We start from the raw sequence: 13,882 nt of genomic DNA, 5'->3' as shown, positions 1-13,882 counted from the left end.
CTATCTTTTGTTATTGTTTTGTTTTGTTTTGTTTTGTTTTTTGGTGTTTTTTTGTTTTTCACAAGTGCGTGTTGCAGCCTCTTTGCATAGTAAATGTTCTGGATACCCGGGCTGTGGCATTGACTGGGTCATTCCACAACTCCTGACAAAGTGTTAATAAATTATGTTCCAGTTCCTTCCCTATTGAGTGCACCCCCCACCATCTTCCACTCCTCAGTCTCCTCTTCTCCAGCTCAAGAGCCCCAGCTCCCTCAGCCTTTCCTCACACGGGAGATGCTCCACTCCCTTCAGCATCTTTGTTGCCCTGCGCTGGACTCTCTCCAGCAGTTCCCTGTCCTGCTGGAACTGAGGGGCCACAACTGGACACAATATTCCAGGTGTGGTCTCCCCAGGGCAGAATAGAGGGGCAGGAGAACCTCTCTGACCTACTGACCACCCCCTTCTAATCCACCCCAGGTACCATTGGCCTTCCTGGCCACAAGGGCCCAGTGCTGGCTCATGGTCACCCTGCTGTCCCCAGGACCCCCAGGTCCCTTTCCCCTACACTGCTCTCTAATAGGTTGTTTCCCAACTTATACTGGAACCTGGGGTTGTTCCTGCCCAGATTCAATACTCTACACTTTCCCAGTTACTAGTAATGTATCAATAGAATTGTCTTACATATTACCACTGCATCGCATCCCTTCAATTAAGAGAAAACCTCATCTCTGTAAAAAAGGATTTGCTGATTGAGAGGTCATCTCCTCAACCAAACTGCCTTATCCCATGGACGTGCAAGGAAGATCTGTTTTGGTTTGCTGTGGCCACCCTGCAACCATGGATAACAAATCTTCCCACAGTCTTCAGCTTGCTCTTACCCATTCCTCTCACTTGGTGTTTCACGTGACAAAGCCACAGGATCCCCCATGAGACAGGGTGGAGATATATTCCTGGCAACCATCCCTGAGTGGCAAACAAGTCAAAATGAAAAAAGATCCTCCTGTGTACAGGAAGAGCAATAGATTCCGTGAGCCTTAAATAAGAACAATTGATTATTTCATGGACCTGTCTCTTGCACTCTGTTGACATGGTCTCATGGTTTTTAGATGAGTCATACAAGTTGATTCAGCCCCTCTGCTCCACTCTGGTGAAACCCCCCTGCAGTGCTGGTCCAGCTCTGGGTCCTCAGCACAGGACACACATGGACCTGCTGGAGAGGGGCCAGAGGAGCCACAGAAATGATCCAAGGCTGGAACAGCTCTGCTGGGAGGACAGGCTGAGAGAGTTGGGGTGTTCAGCTGAAGAAGAGAAGCTCTGGGGAGACCTTAGTGCTGCCTTTCCGGACTTAAAATAAACCAATTAGAAAGATGGGGACAGACTTCTGAGCAGGGCCTGTTGTGACAGGACAAGGGGTGATGGTTTTAAACTAAAGGAGGGAGATTCAGGCCAGACATGAGGAATAAATTTTTGACACTGAGGGTGGTGAAAGCCTGTCTCAGGATGGCCAGAGAGGTGATGGATGAACCATCCCTGAAGACATCCCAGGCCAGGCTGGACGGGGCTCTGAGCGACCTGAGCTGGTGAAGATGTCCCTGCTCATGGCAGGGGTGGCACTGGGTGAGCTTTGAAGGTCTCTTCCTGCCCAAACTATTCTATGGTTCTATGAACCATAAGAAGAGTGTTGGTCTTTTATCCTAAGTAGCAAGTGACAGGACAAGAGGTAATGACCTCAAGTTACACCAAGGGAGGTTTGGATTGGATGTTAGGAAAATATTCTTCACCAAAAGGGCTGTCGGGCATTGGAACAGGCTGCCCAGGTCAGTGGTGGAGGCACCATCCCTGGAGGGCTTTAAAAGTAATTTAGACGAGGTTCTTAGAGACATGGTTTAGTGCTAGAGTTAGGCTATGGTTAGACTTGATGACCCTGAGGGTCTCTTCCAAACAAAATGATTCTGTGACTCTAAGACCTGTACCTCAGTTTCCAGCCTGCACAGGTCACAATGTCTGTGTGTCTGTACTACAAAGAAGTGCATGAGGACCGATCCACCAGCAGCAGGAAGCTGCTACTGTAATGAGGACCTGACTAGTGTCCAGGACGGGTGGAGACAGACTCAGCAGATCTTTCTATCCCATGGTTAGAGGCAGCATCTGCTTCTCTCAAAGAAACACATCCCCTCCTTCCATGCCTCAGGTTTCAACCTGGTCTCTGCTGGAGCTGAGTGTGGTTCCTCAGCCAGGATTAACCTTCACTGATCTGCTCATCCTGCAATGACCCAGAGGAGTCTCAAGAACTACTGAAGTTGTGGAAATTCAATTTTATTGGCAAGCAAGAGCCCTGGGAATCTAATGTACCTGCTGCACAACAGGATGAGAAAGAGAAACCTGCTGCCCGTGCCCAAACATGAACCAGGGTTAGAAGCTGGGGGAACAAATGAAAAACACATCAAATTGCTACAGATTTGGGACCTTAAAACCCTTTTTCCAGGAATGGCCATCTCTGTGAATTGCACCCTACTGAATAACACTGAATTCCTGCCAAAAAAACTATACTAACAAATAAAAGAACTTATGCCATTCATTTTTTTTCCCATGAAAACAGACGGGACTTTAAGAGTCTGAGATTTTAATTACTGCGGACTTGGTACACCTCGCTGTAACAGCACAGGAAAATATCACACCACAACAGTGAGAAATAGGGCTGACTTTTCTTCCTTTTAAATCTCAATTAAAAAATACATTGGATGAAATTTCCCATTAGCTGGTACTATTTGTACATACCATGTTCTTTCTTTAATTAAAAAACATGCTTATTGCAATACTGCCAGAATCGCTTTTACGGTATTTTAATTGTAATGTCTCTGCCTGATTAAAAAAGGAAAATATGAACTAGAAACTGCCTGCAAAAACTATCACAATGCAGATCCCAAATTGTTTGAGCAAAATGGTATAGAAAACATTGCAACACAAGCGGTTTCCACCCATACTTACTGACAAGGGATTTTAAACCCAGGTTAAGAACTGTTTGATGCCGTAGACAGGATAACAGAGGGAAAAGTTTTTTCCTTTTTTGGGGGAATTCAAACCCAGTCTTTATCAGCAGTGGCTGGAGCACTAGTTATTTGACAGCTATTTAGGTAGGTGTATCAGCTAATATTTGATGCTCTTTGCTAAAAGCATCGAAGCCTTGGAAAAAAGTCAAGCAAAATCAATATTTGGATTTCACTCCTCCCCAGATCCACTTATAGGATCCATTCTAGCCACAGCCTGATCTGAGCACGGATTACAAGAGAGATGCAAAATATTGATGGATAAGCATTGCTCTTTGGACATAGGTTCAAAAATCAGGTAATAACTGACAATGTCATGTGTATCTTTGGGGATTATCAGTTCTCTCTTTTTATATTTTTCCCTTGATATCTCATAGTTTGAAAATAATTTTTTTTTAAAATAAATTAATAAATTTAAAACCACTCCTGTTAACTGTGGTATTTTTGGAGAATGGGTGCACAGTTTTTAGAGGCATATGAAGTGGATCAGATCTTTTCAAAGCCTCGGCCTGGAGTCTGACCACGGATGCTGTTTTCAGCAGGAATGCTAAGATACAGCGATGCCCACAAGAGAGAGAAAGACAACCGATATTGCGACTTTTCTAGAATAGCATCCAAAGCAATCTTCTCCCTTATGCCTGCAAGGATGGCCATCTCAAAGTTGCCATTGCAAAGGCAACTGGGGGTCTTCAACCCCACCAGCGGATACTGGCACTGTCACACCAAAATTCATCCCCACGGTACCCCTAAAACACCAGGCAGCTTGTTTGGTCTCCAGACCTCCCTGGAGCACTATAAATTCAGACAAAAGCAATAGCACATGTCTGAGATACCAAACCATCAAACACAAAGGAGTTACTCCAATGCAAGCTCCACACAAAGGAAATTTCCATGTGTCCTGGGTTATCATAAATATTTTCATACTTGTGATGGCAGATTTCCAAATTAACTGCAATCTGCTGAATTTACAGAGTTATCTACAATCTGTCTATCTTGTATCTCTTCCCCAATCAGTATTGTCTGAGCAGTTTCACAGTCTGGCTATTAAACTTTCCACTACCAATAACCATGTGTTCAAGCTCCACTTGTTGAGGGGGAGGCAGAAGCTGCTGAGTCCCCATGGCAATGAGCAGGACCCAGCTGCCTAATCCTATTGCTTCGGTCTCCAGATCTTCTGTCCAGTCTGGTCACTACCAGAACCACAATACGTTGATACAGCCAAAGTAGGGTCATGTTAAGGCTGCATGTGTAGCTGACATCCTTGTTACAATATTCTTTAAACAATTTCCAGAGTGTTAAAATCATCATAAGGAGACACCACAGGGGAAGTATTCAAAAAACTCATCCCTAAAAAAAAAAAAAAAAGGAATTTCGAGAAGAAATGGGCCTGTAAGAGTGTTGGGCTTGCTGGATACAGCCAGAAAATGGTCAGTACAGTGTCTTCACAGAGGAATGGACTCAGTAGCATTAGAGCTTTTTTTTCATCCATAAATCTGTTATATTTTCAGTTGGTGAGTACACAGATAGCCTGATGCTGACTCCTGAAAGCCAAAGGGAGCAGAACTAGAATTTAATCATGTTCTCCAGCTCCAACAAAGAAAAACTCTCCAGCTAGAAGAGGAATGGAATGCTTCAATCAAAGCACTGAGCTACACTCACCTACAGGTGAGGGGTTTATTGCCATGCCCATCTTGCAGTTGGATAAGCTTATTAATTATTTGACATGTTCACAGAATCACGTAGTTGCTACTCTAAGGGATCACCTAACCATGATACATTTGAAGATGGATATCTGTATTCAAGATAAACAAGTCTTTGGTGGTGCACGTTTCTATCAATACAGGAGCCTAAACTCGCCTGAGTTGGACAGCTTAAAGAAAGGTAAGGTTGGGAAAGATGAATCCAATTCATTCTCAGATTAGAGTAGATCTCTGCATGCCTGGGCAGGAACAACCCCAGGTTCCAGTATAAGTTGAGGAATGAACTATTAGAGAGCGGTGTAGGGGAAAGGGACCTGGGGGTCCTGGGGACAGCAGGATGACCATGAGCCAGCACTGGGCCCTTGTGGCCAGGTAGGCCAATGGTACCTGGGGTGGATTAGAAGGGGGTGGTCAGTAGGTCACAGAGGTTCTCCTGCCCCTCTACCCTGCCCTGGGGAGACCACACCTGGAATATTGTGTCCAGTTGTGGCCCCTCAGTTCCAGCAGGACAGGGAACTGCTGGAGAGAGTCCAGCGCAGGGCAACAAAGATGCTGAAGGAAGTGGAGCATCTCCCGTGTGAGGAAAGGCTGAGGGAGCTGGGGCTCTTGAGCTTGGAGAGGAGGAGACTGAGGGGTGGAAGATGGTGGAGGGTGCACTCAATAGGAAAGGAACTGGCTGCCCAGGGAGGTTGTGGAGTCTCCTTCTCTGCAGACATTCCAACCCACCTGGACACCTTCCTGTGTAACCTCATCTGGGTGTTCCTGCTCCAGAGGAGGAATTGGACTGGACGATCTTTTGAGGTCCGTTCTAATCCCTGACATTCTGTGATTCTGTGATGTCTTGACTCCAAATCTAATCAAGGCACACGTGTAAGTGCGGTAGATGCAACAAGTAAACTTCAGCAAAGATGAAGCTCAGATTAACAATTATCATGTAGGTTTCTGGTTCTAAAGGGTTTGGTTCCTGTGTTTAGCATATTGCAATGCTGAAAATAACAGCATCTAGAGTATTTTAGTGCTGCTTTCCTAACTGAATCTACAGTATAAACCAAGCTTCTTGGAAAAAGTGATAAAGAGGAGCAATGATTTGAATGTCAGATGAGACAAAGACATAAAGATACTGCTCCAGACTTCATTAAATTCAATCAGACCTCCATTTGCTTCACGAGTGCTGACTCATAGATGAAATGTGCCTTTGAGTAGACCCAAGGTTCAAAGAGTTTCTGGTTTAATGTTGTGCCCTGCTTCTTCACAAAGTCAGAGACTGAGCCCCAAAATCCCTATTCAGATCTGCAGCCGTTCTCACATATCTGGGGCAGCGACCTGTCTCCTCTACTAAACACACTGTGGTTAAGAAGGATCTTGCATCATCCAGATTTAAAAATTTCACTGGGAAAGAGAAGGAAGAAAATGGTACTAAATCTTTCAGATTTTTTTTTAATCCCAAATTCTTCTTTTTTTTTTTTTTAACATAAATAATGCCTGGTGTAGCAATTCTTTAAAATCTCTGAACCTAGACTGAGCAAGTTCAATCTTTTTTGGGAAATATTTCCATAATAGGGATAAACTTGCAAAGTTTGTTTTGTTGCTTGGTTTTTTTAATAGAAGGATAATTCAAAGACAGATTAAAATATAATTGTCAAATGCATGCTTTTCATCATCATCTCAGTGAAAAACTAGCACCTTTGACATCCTTTTAGTATAAATAGTTTTCACCAGCAAAGACTCAGGTCCTTAAACATATAAAACCTTCTCTTTCTACTTTTTGAGCTTCATTTCTGTAGGGGCTTACACATAGGCTTACCTTCAAGCAAGCAATGTCACCAGAACAACTAATTCACTTAATACCAAGCATGTGCACAACTGTTTTCTCAATCAGGGTCTAATTTTCAGGGAGAAATGTTTCTGGCACTGAATGGCTAGTAATTTTAATTCTTACTTTGACACCCACAGAGATATAACTCCTGACACTTATGCTGAATCTATCCCAGGGTATGTGAACCCTGCAAACTCAGTGTTTCTCCCCATAATTGTAATTGGTTATTTACTCTCCACCAGCCGTGTTCTAGGATATTGGATTATTTATTACATTCAGTAGCTGTGGCCTCTGTAACATCGTTAATTTTGTAAAGGCTTTTGCAACACGCTTCCCTCAAAGATGCCAAACAAAATCGAGTTGATTATTGTTATCAGCGCTGCCATTATCACCGAATGCCACTCAGGACAGCGGCGTTTTCAGTAGCTGGGGGAAAGAAAAAGGAAAAAAAAAAGCCTTCCTACTCATATTGTCATTATGCCTCAAACAGCATAAACGATGCCTTCTGCATACATAATAATTAAACGCATCTCCTGTCCCCCAAGAGCATCTCCCAAGAGCAGACTCAGCCTATCCAACCAGGTTTATCCTCAATGCAGGAACTAGGCAAGGGAAGGGGAGATCATGGCCATGAAAAACTCCAGCCCTGGAGGAACAAGAGCACTGAAACCCCCCTTGTGCAGACCTTTGAGATGCAGCAGGTTGAGGGTGGTGGTGCTGGTCCCCAGCAGCAGGGTCCGGCCTTCTTCTATCGTGACGTTGTCGCCATCTCGCGGCTGGTGGCCAGCGGGCCAGCTGGAGTCCTCGTCCCACCGGCCACAAAACTGGAGGGCGAGCTGGAAAGGAAAAGACCCGGAGAGGTTCAAAACCCACGTCTTCCCACCCTTTGGGAATCCAGCTTGCCAAGAACACGGCAGAAGAGACGACAACGCCACTTTGACTACTTTCCCAATGGGATCCAACGTCAAGGGATGAAGGGACATTGGGGTCAGAGAGGTTCACGGCTTTCAGAAATGCCCTTCACAATTTGGGGTTGCCTCTTGTTCTATTCTGATTAACAAGAGGCTTGCCGCAGGTCTGGCTGCAGAAAGTCTGCAGGTTTCCTGGTGTGTGTCTCTCTCTGCCTCTCAAAAGGCAGAACTGCACATTTATTCCTGGCATTGTCAGAAAAACAGCCTGTGGGGTTTAGAATTAAAACACACAGTTAGATGGGCAATACTTTGCTTCCCAAAATTTTTCAAAGGCTCTCCTGCCACTCATCCACATTTAGAGAGACATTCCTACTTTTAAATACTTTTTTAGCTCACTCAGCTTATCCAGTATTATTATCACCTCTCCTTTCACGGCTTAAAAATCAATTCCAAATAAAGCACTGACTAACTCGAAAACAGCAAATAGACTGACTTGTGATGATCAGTGGCAAAATGATGCCTGCCTGTTTCAAGTCATGGTTCCTCTTTACCTCTAAACTTTAAGCAAGAACTTCACAGTGAAAGTTTGACCAGTTTATTGAGGAACGTGTACATACCTTTGCATGGACACGGGTGCACAAGTGTGGACATAGGTGTCCATAACATATTTTTTAGGACTAACATGTGAACTAGTGAGAACAGCCTCAACTGATCTGAGGTAGGGGAGGAAACCAGACATGGAAATATTTGTGGTCCTCACTGGATTATGCTAATCCGAAACAGCAGTGGAAAAAATGACCACAATACAAAAGCAAAATATAGTTACTCCATTTTCAGTTATTTTCTCCATCATGTGCATTAAAGCTTTTGTTCCATGTCTGTGGTTTAGGTGAATCAATACTGGTGGTGTTATGACAGTTATTTTTTCAACTGTGCTATTGTCAGTTTTAGCTTTATGTGCCTGATGTTCTATACAACATTTCCCATAGCACCTAGAGCAGTCAGGTAACTATTATATGGTGACTACTGTCCTAATTATTTACACCAGGGAATAGGCATCAGTTTCCAGGCTAAATTATACAACTGCTTTATGTCAATCCTGTCTGTGGGGTATAGATGCTGTTATTTTATATCTTCTGTCCCACTCTATCACTTTGCTACAAAGGGAATTACTTGGTTCACTTTAGACTGAAACCTGGGACTGCATTAACACGCACAGTGAAAACATCTGGGAAGTTAAATCTCTGGCGTCAGAGGGAGTGATCTTCATTAGCAAAGCACAGATAAGCCTTCACATCTGTACACAAATGTCACAGAAAGTACAATTTATCCATGGTTGCTACGTGTAATAGGATAAACCCCACCTTTATTACTTGCAAACACATATTTACATATTTCAGAGATTTAGGACAAAATTCCAGCTGAAATGAGGTTTACCTTCATCAGCTACCTTTCCAGAGATGCTGTGAATTACTCTTCACTGGTACTGCTTTGAACCAGATTACACACAATATACAAAGGTACACAATAGATCCACTGAAAAAGGAGATAATTAAACTTGTTTTTATCTCAGAGCAGGGGACAGAGGAGGCTACAACACATAGAAAGACACACATTTCCCAGATACACTGCTTATCAAGCCAACTGTAGCACAAAATTACAAATTCCATAAACTTCTGTCTCGCAACAACTCAATCAATGCCACTAGCTAAACACTGCCTGATGTGTTTGTGAAATGGTGGGATTCATAAAATATTTTGTTAGAAAAGTTTTTTAAATTGCTTAAAGCCACTCTGACATCACCCTGACCCCCTCAAGTCTCTTAGAAGCCTCCAATTAACTCTACTGGAAAAACAAGGGCACAAGGAATGTACCAGGCTGCATTTCTTGCTAGCACCAAAAACTTAGTAAACTGTTGTTAGAACTCCTGCAATACCAGAATTCTTGCAAGAATAAACTCTTCTGAATTTGACTTTTTTTTTTTTTTTTAAGTTGGTTCCCTTTCCTAACTAGAAAACATCTTAGTTCTTCATTTAAGGTTTTCTCTATATATTGGTGTTTAAGCTATTCTTTCTAGGTTTCTGACATTACCTCTTAGAAGACTCTGCACCCATTCAGTTCTACCAATGCCCTCTGGCAAAAAAGCCAGTAGTTCAGACATGCCAGTGTAATAAGGCACAAGGAAAGGCTGAAACCATCTGGGGAACTAAGAACTATCAATGATCTTAAGAACGTAACTCAGAAAATCTACAAATACACTGCAAGGAAGTGCTCTGTTACTTAGAAGGTACAAGTGTCCACAGTAAGACGCAGTCCCTATGCCATCAAGCTAAACAAAGACAGATTTTATTGTTCAAAAGAAAGTTTGCTACACAATAATGATTACATAGAGAAAATAAGTTGGCTAAGGTCATAAATATCTCTATTTTTCCACCCAGACCATACCTAAAGGTTTTCAGTGAGGAAATTACTGGCTTAGTCTGCTGCCATGTGCATCTCCTGCATGTGCACCTTTCAGCTGATTTCTGATTTGTATTAGCTTTTTTTTCTTTAAAAAATATAAACAGATTAACATCAACTAATAACACAGTACCAAGAGCTGTTTATAATTGCTTATACAATCCTTAAATTATCATGGAGAGAATAAATCCAAAGAATCTGAAGAAAGAAAAGGGGGGTTGCTCAAAGAAAGTACTTTACATTACCACAGAGCAGAAGAATGTATGGGGGGTGGGAGGGGTTAGAGGGAAAGCAGCTCTGTAGGAGCTGAGAAAAGACATTGAACTGATTGAACTGATGGAGAGAAATGAGATAGCAAGAGATTTTATTCAGCAACCCTTCTCTCACAGTCCTACACCCTTCCCTAAGATGAAAGACCACCTCCTGAAGACCTTTGAAAGAAGAAGGTGTGATCTAGCATGAGGCCAGTGAAATGGCCAACTGCCCCAAATCGCAAGAACAGTTTGCCTGGACCTTCCAAATCCCATATGATCGCCCTCTCCCTGTTTTCTGGGAGAAAAGCACCATGCAGTCTCCAACTCTAATGGACTCTTTGAGTTCCTCTGCTGAATGGTGGTGGTTACGTCTAGTTCCTTTTAAGCAATCCATGGTACAATAACCTATGGGACAGGTTGTAGCCCATGCTGACCCTACACACACCAAATACCACCGTTTCTGCATGCTACAGGTGGCACGGAAAACTTTGCTGCTCTGTAGGCTGAGCATGCTCTCACAACCACTGGGATGGACCAACTCACTTAAGACCCCGCAGAAAAAACAATGAGATAGCCATCTTATCTCTTGAAGGGCTGTATGGCCATGTCATCATCATGAAGAGACCCCAGCTCCTTTCCCTCTACCTGTGTCTGAGCATGATAAGAACTTTCCTCTCACTTTTTTTTTCATAGAAGAAAAACTCATTCCCTTTGCATTTTTTTTCCCAGCTTCGCACACAGCATTTAACTAATGGTGTTTAATTTAAACACTTCTCCATAAGACTGAAGAGCAGCAGCAGCTGGAAGCATCATGGTCATGGCTGAGTTCCCATCCAGGGCACTGCCCAGGGCAGTAGTGGAGTCACCATCCCTGGAGGGGTTTAAAAGGTATCTAGATGAAATTCTGAGGGACATGGTTTAGTGCTAGAGTTAGGTTGGGTTACGGCTGGACTCAATCCTGAGGGTCTTTTCGAACTGAAATGATCCTATGATTCTATCCCATGCGTTCTTGCTGAATGAACCATGGGGAACCCGCAGAGCCAAGGAAAGCTGCACATTTTTTTAATGTGCTTTTTCCAACTTCAGCACAGGGCACAACCAATGGCATGGACCTTGAAAGTTAGGATAGGGGAAAGAGGAGTTGATATAAAACAAGCCCTGAATGGTGAAGCTAGACCTGCCTGAAGTTGCTGAAGTGAGGTGGTAGCTTTACACTCTGGCTTCAGCATATACCAGATAGCTGGGAAGATGATTTGGAGGAAACAAAGCTTATGAGACAACAACATCTCTGAATCTGTCTGTGTCACTGTCATTACTCATGCTTGAATGTGGTCAACTTAAGCTAGGTTTAACAGGAGGAGTGAGAACACAAAGATGTTGTATTCCTACAAGGTCGAAGAAAATCAGTAGCTAGATTGAAGCCCAAGGAACAGCAGCAGAGCATGAACTGAACACTTAAAATCATCATGCAAACTTCTGTTGGATGCACCCTCATGTCAGACACCAATAGGAAACCCACCCCAGCAACATTTCACGTTTTGAATCCAGGACAGCAGACAAAACTAACTCAGTAGGGAACCAAACCTGCAAAATTTGGGCAGAAACCTCAGGTGGGTGGGAAATCTCAAGCACTGGGAATCCCTAAGGAGCCAGTTGTTCTTACTGAGGTACCAAAGTGCACAAGGACCAGGGAAATTATCTGACATGAAAATTCAATGAGCATAGTCCTGCAATATCTTACCTCCTCCACTTGGTGTGTGTCACGCACAACTCATTTCAAGCCTATACCTTCTGTACCAAGCCCATAGCTTCTCCCCCATTAGAGCTCCAAAACCATGAATGAATTAAGGTGAAATAATGTTTTAATAGTATACAATAAAAGATTCACAATCTCCTTGAAATTCAGCAAATTATCCACTTCCTCCCTGCTGTGCTTTCTTTTTCCGTTTTCAGGCAGATTTCTTTCCATTTTATATTTTTAGCTGCTGCTGTTGTCAGCCAGCCTGGGGTTGCCTTTATGTCAGCCTTTGGGGACATGATCTCTCAGCACCAGTTTCTCAGCTTATGCCTGTGACTACCAGGGCTCAGAAACAGCAGCTGCAACTGCAACAAATTAATAAATAACAGCGATGTACTCACATTCCCACACAGGCTGGCAAAAAGCTCGGAAAGGGAAGGGATTGTAAGTGACCACTCCCTCAATGTTTCATCCAAATTTTTGTAAATAACAGTCATTCTACTGACACAACACAGTTATCTGGTGGTTTTTAACTCCCTCTTCCCTAGAATGTGAGGCAGTCCTTGGGTTTAAAAGGGTTGGGAAAATCCTGTTTAGATGCAGTCTAGATAATTTGACCTCACTTTGTGGTAACTTTAATGTTTGTTTGGTTCGGTGGGGATTTTTTTTGACTAAAGTCCAGAAAAAGAGAACTGCAACAACTATTACAGACACAAAGAGCCCCCTCATCCTCTGATCAGAAAAAGGCAGAAATTATAAAACTAAACTAAGAACCAGCAATGTAATTAAACAGACACAAGCTTAACACTTTAAGTGATGGAGTACACAGAATATTTCAACATGCTATAAACCCATGACTCCAGCGCTACATTTGAAAACACTCCAATTTCAATGATGGATACAGGGAGCTCACTTTCCAGGCTGTGAACTCTTGACAGCTCCTTGGTTTAATACATCAAGGAAAAGATTTACACCCCACCCACCCAAACCCCCATCCACCTGAAGGAAAGAAAAACATGTATGTGGAGGAGACAGAAGACGAAGGGGGGTATTTTATTACAATAGATGACTTTTACAAGGAAAGTATTTGCAGCCATCTGCTCTAATTATTCCTCCTGTATTGGCCACCATCTTCCTGCAACAATAGAAATAATTATCTCCTCAAGGGCAAAAGAAAAATATTTACAGAAACAAACAAAAGTTGATTATTGTTAGCTCCCAGGGAAAAAAGAAACAACAAGCTACTTCTTAATGAAGGAGCAATTAGGAAGGTGGGTAGAACATCTATAATTAAAACAGACAAATTGGTGCAGGCTCCTCCCTCCTACACATACTTCAAGGGCTGTAAATATGTGTTATTTGCTGCAGTCAGTGGAGTTACCGTGTAAAATGCTGCCCAGTGCTCAAAGAAACTGAATCTGTCTCTTGGCATCATTCCCTGCCTCTCCTGCTTGTAGGACCTCTAACCAGTTGCCAAATTAACTGAAAAACACTCACCACAACTGCAAAGTCGTAAAATTTCAGTTGACACAGATAAGTCTTGCTCTGTATAACCAGCATCCCCAAGACAAGTATGATAAGGCACAACTTCAACCTGCTGTTATAAAAACTCTTTCCTGCATGCACTTTATCATTGTGTGTAAAAAATGTCTTTTTTTTCTATATAAAACAAAAGGGACTTCTACAATTGTCTTTCTGTTCCTGGCAGCCTGTTTTGCTGACAAAGAATGAAGACACATATACAGCTTCATGGGAAAGATGGAAAAAGGTCTTCCCAAAGAGGAGAGAAAATTCCTTACATTGTACAAAACCAAGTATAAGCAGCAAGAAAAATTAGTCTCTCTACCAACAGTACGTGCAACATCTTATTTCATAGAGAAATCTATGGACTTAGGCTTCCATACAGAAATTAGTAGAATTTAGTTGGCTCTGCTATGAAATGAAAGAATCACCAAACCGAAGCTGGTCAGAGCTAAT

At 42.8% G+C, this 13,882-nt stretch overlaps 1 protein-coding gene across 2 annotated transcripts in view; it reads right to left on the bottom strand.

Moving 5' to 3' along the window:
• The window catches only part of PKHD1 (PKHD1 ciliary IPT domain containing fibrocystin/polyductin), a 278,356-nt gene that overhangs the window by 181,689 nt on the left and 82,785 nt on the right, over positions 1-13,882 (bottom strand). For both annotated transcript variants that reach the window (XM_065055657.1, XM_065055656.1), the window contains exon 36: positions 7,228-7,378. In XM_065055657.1, coding sequence (XP_064911729.1) covers positions 7,228-7,378 — 151 coding nt within the window. The remainder of the gene's footprint in view (positions 1-7,227; positions 7,379-13,882) is intronic.

This window comes from Columba livia, chromosome 3 (genome assembly GCF_036013475.1).
Source record: "Columba livia isolate bColLiv1 breed racing homer chromosome 3, bColLiv1.pat.W.v2, whole genome shotgun sequence".
Taxonomy (NCBI): Eukaryota; Metazoa; Chordata; class Aves; order Columbiformes; family Columbidae; genus Columba; species Columba livia.
Note: the sequence above shows the minus strand (reverse complement) of the source record. Positions and strands in the feature narration are given on the sequence as shown.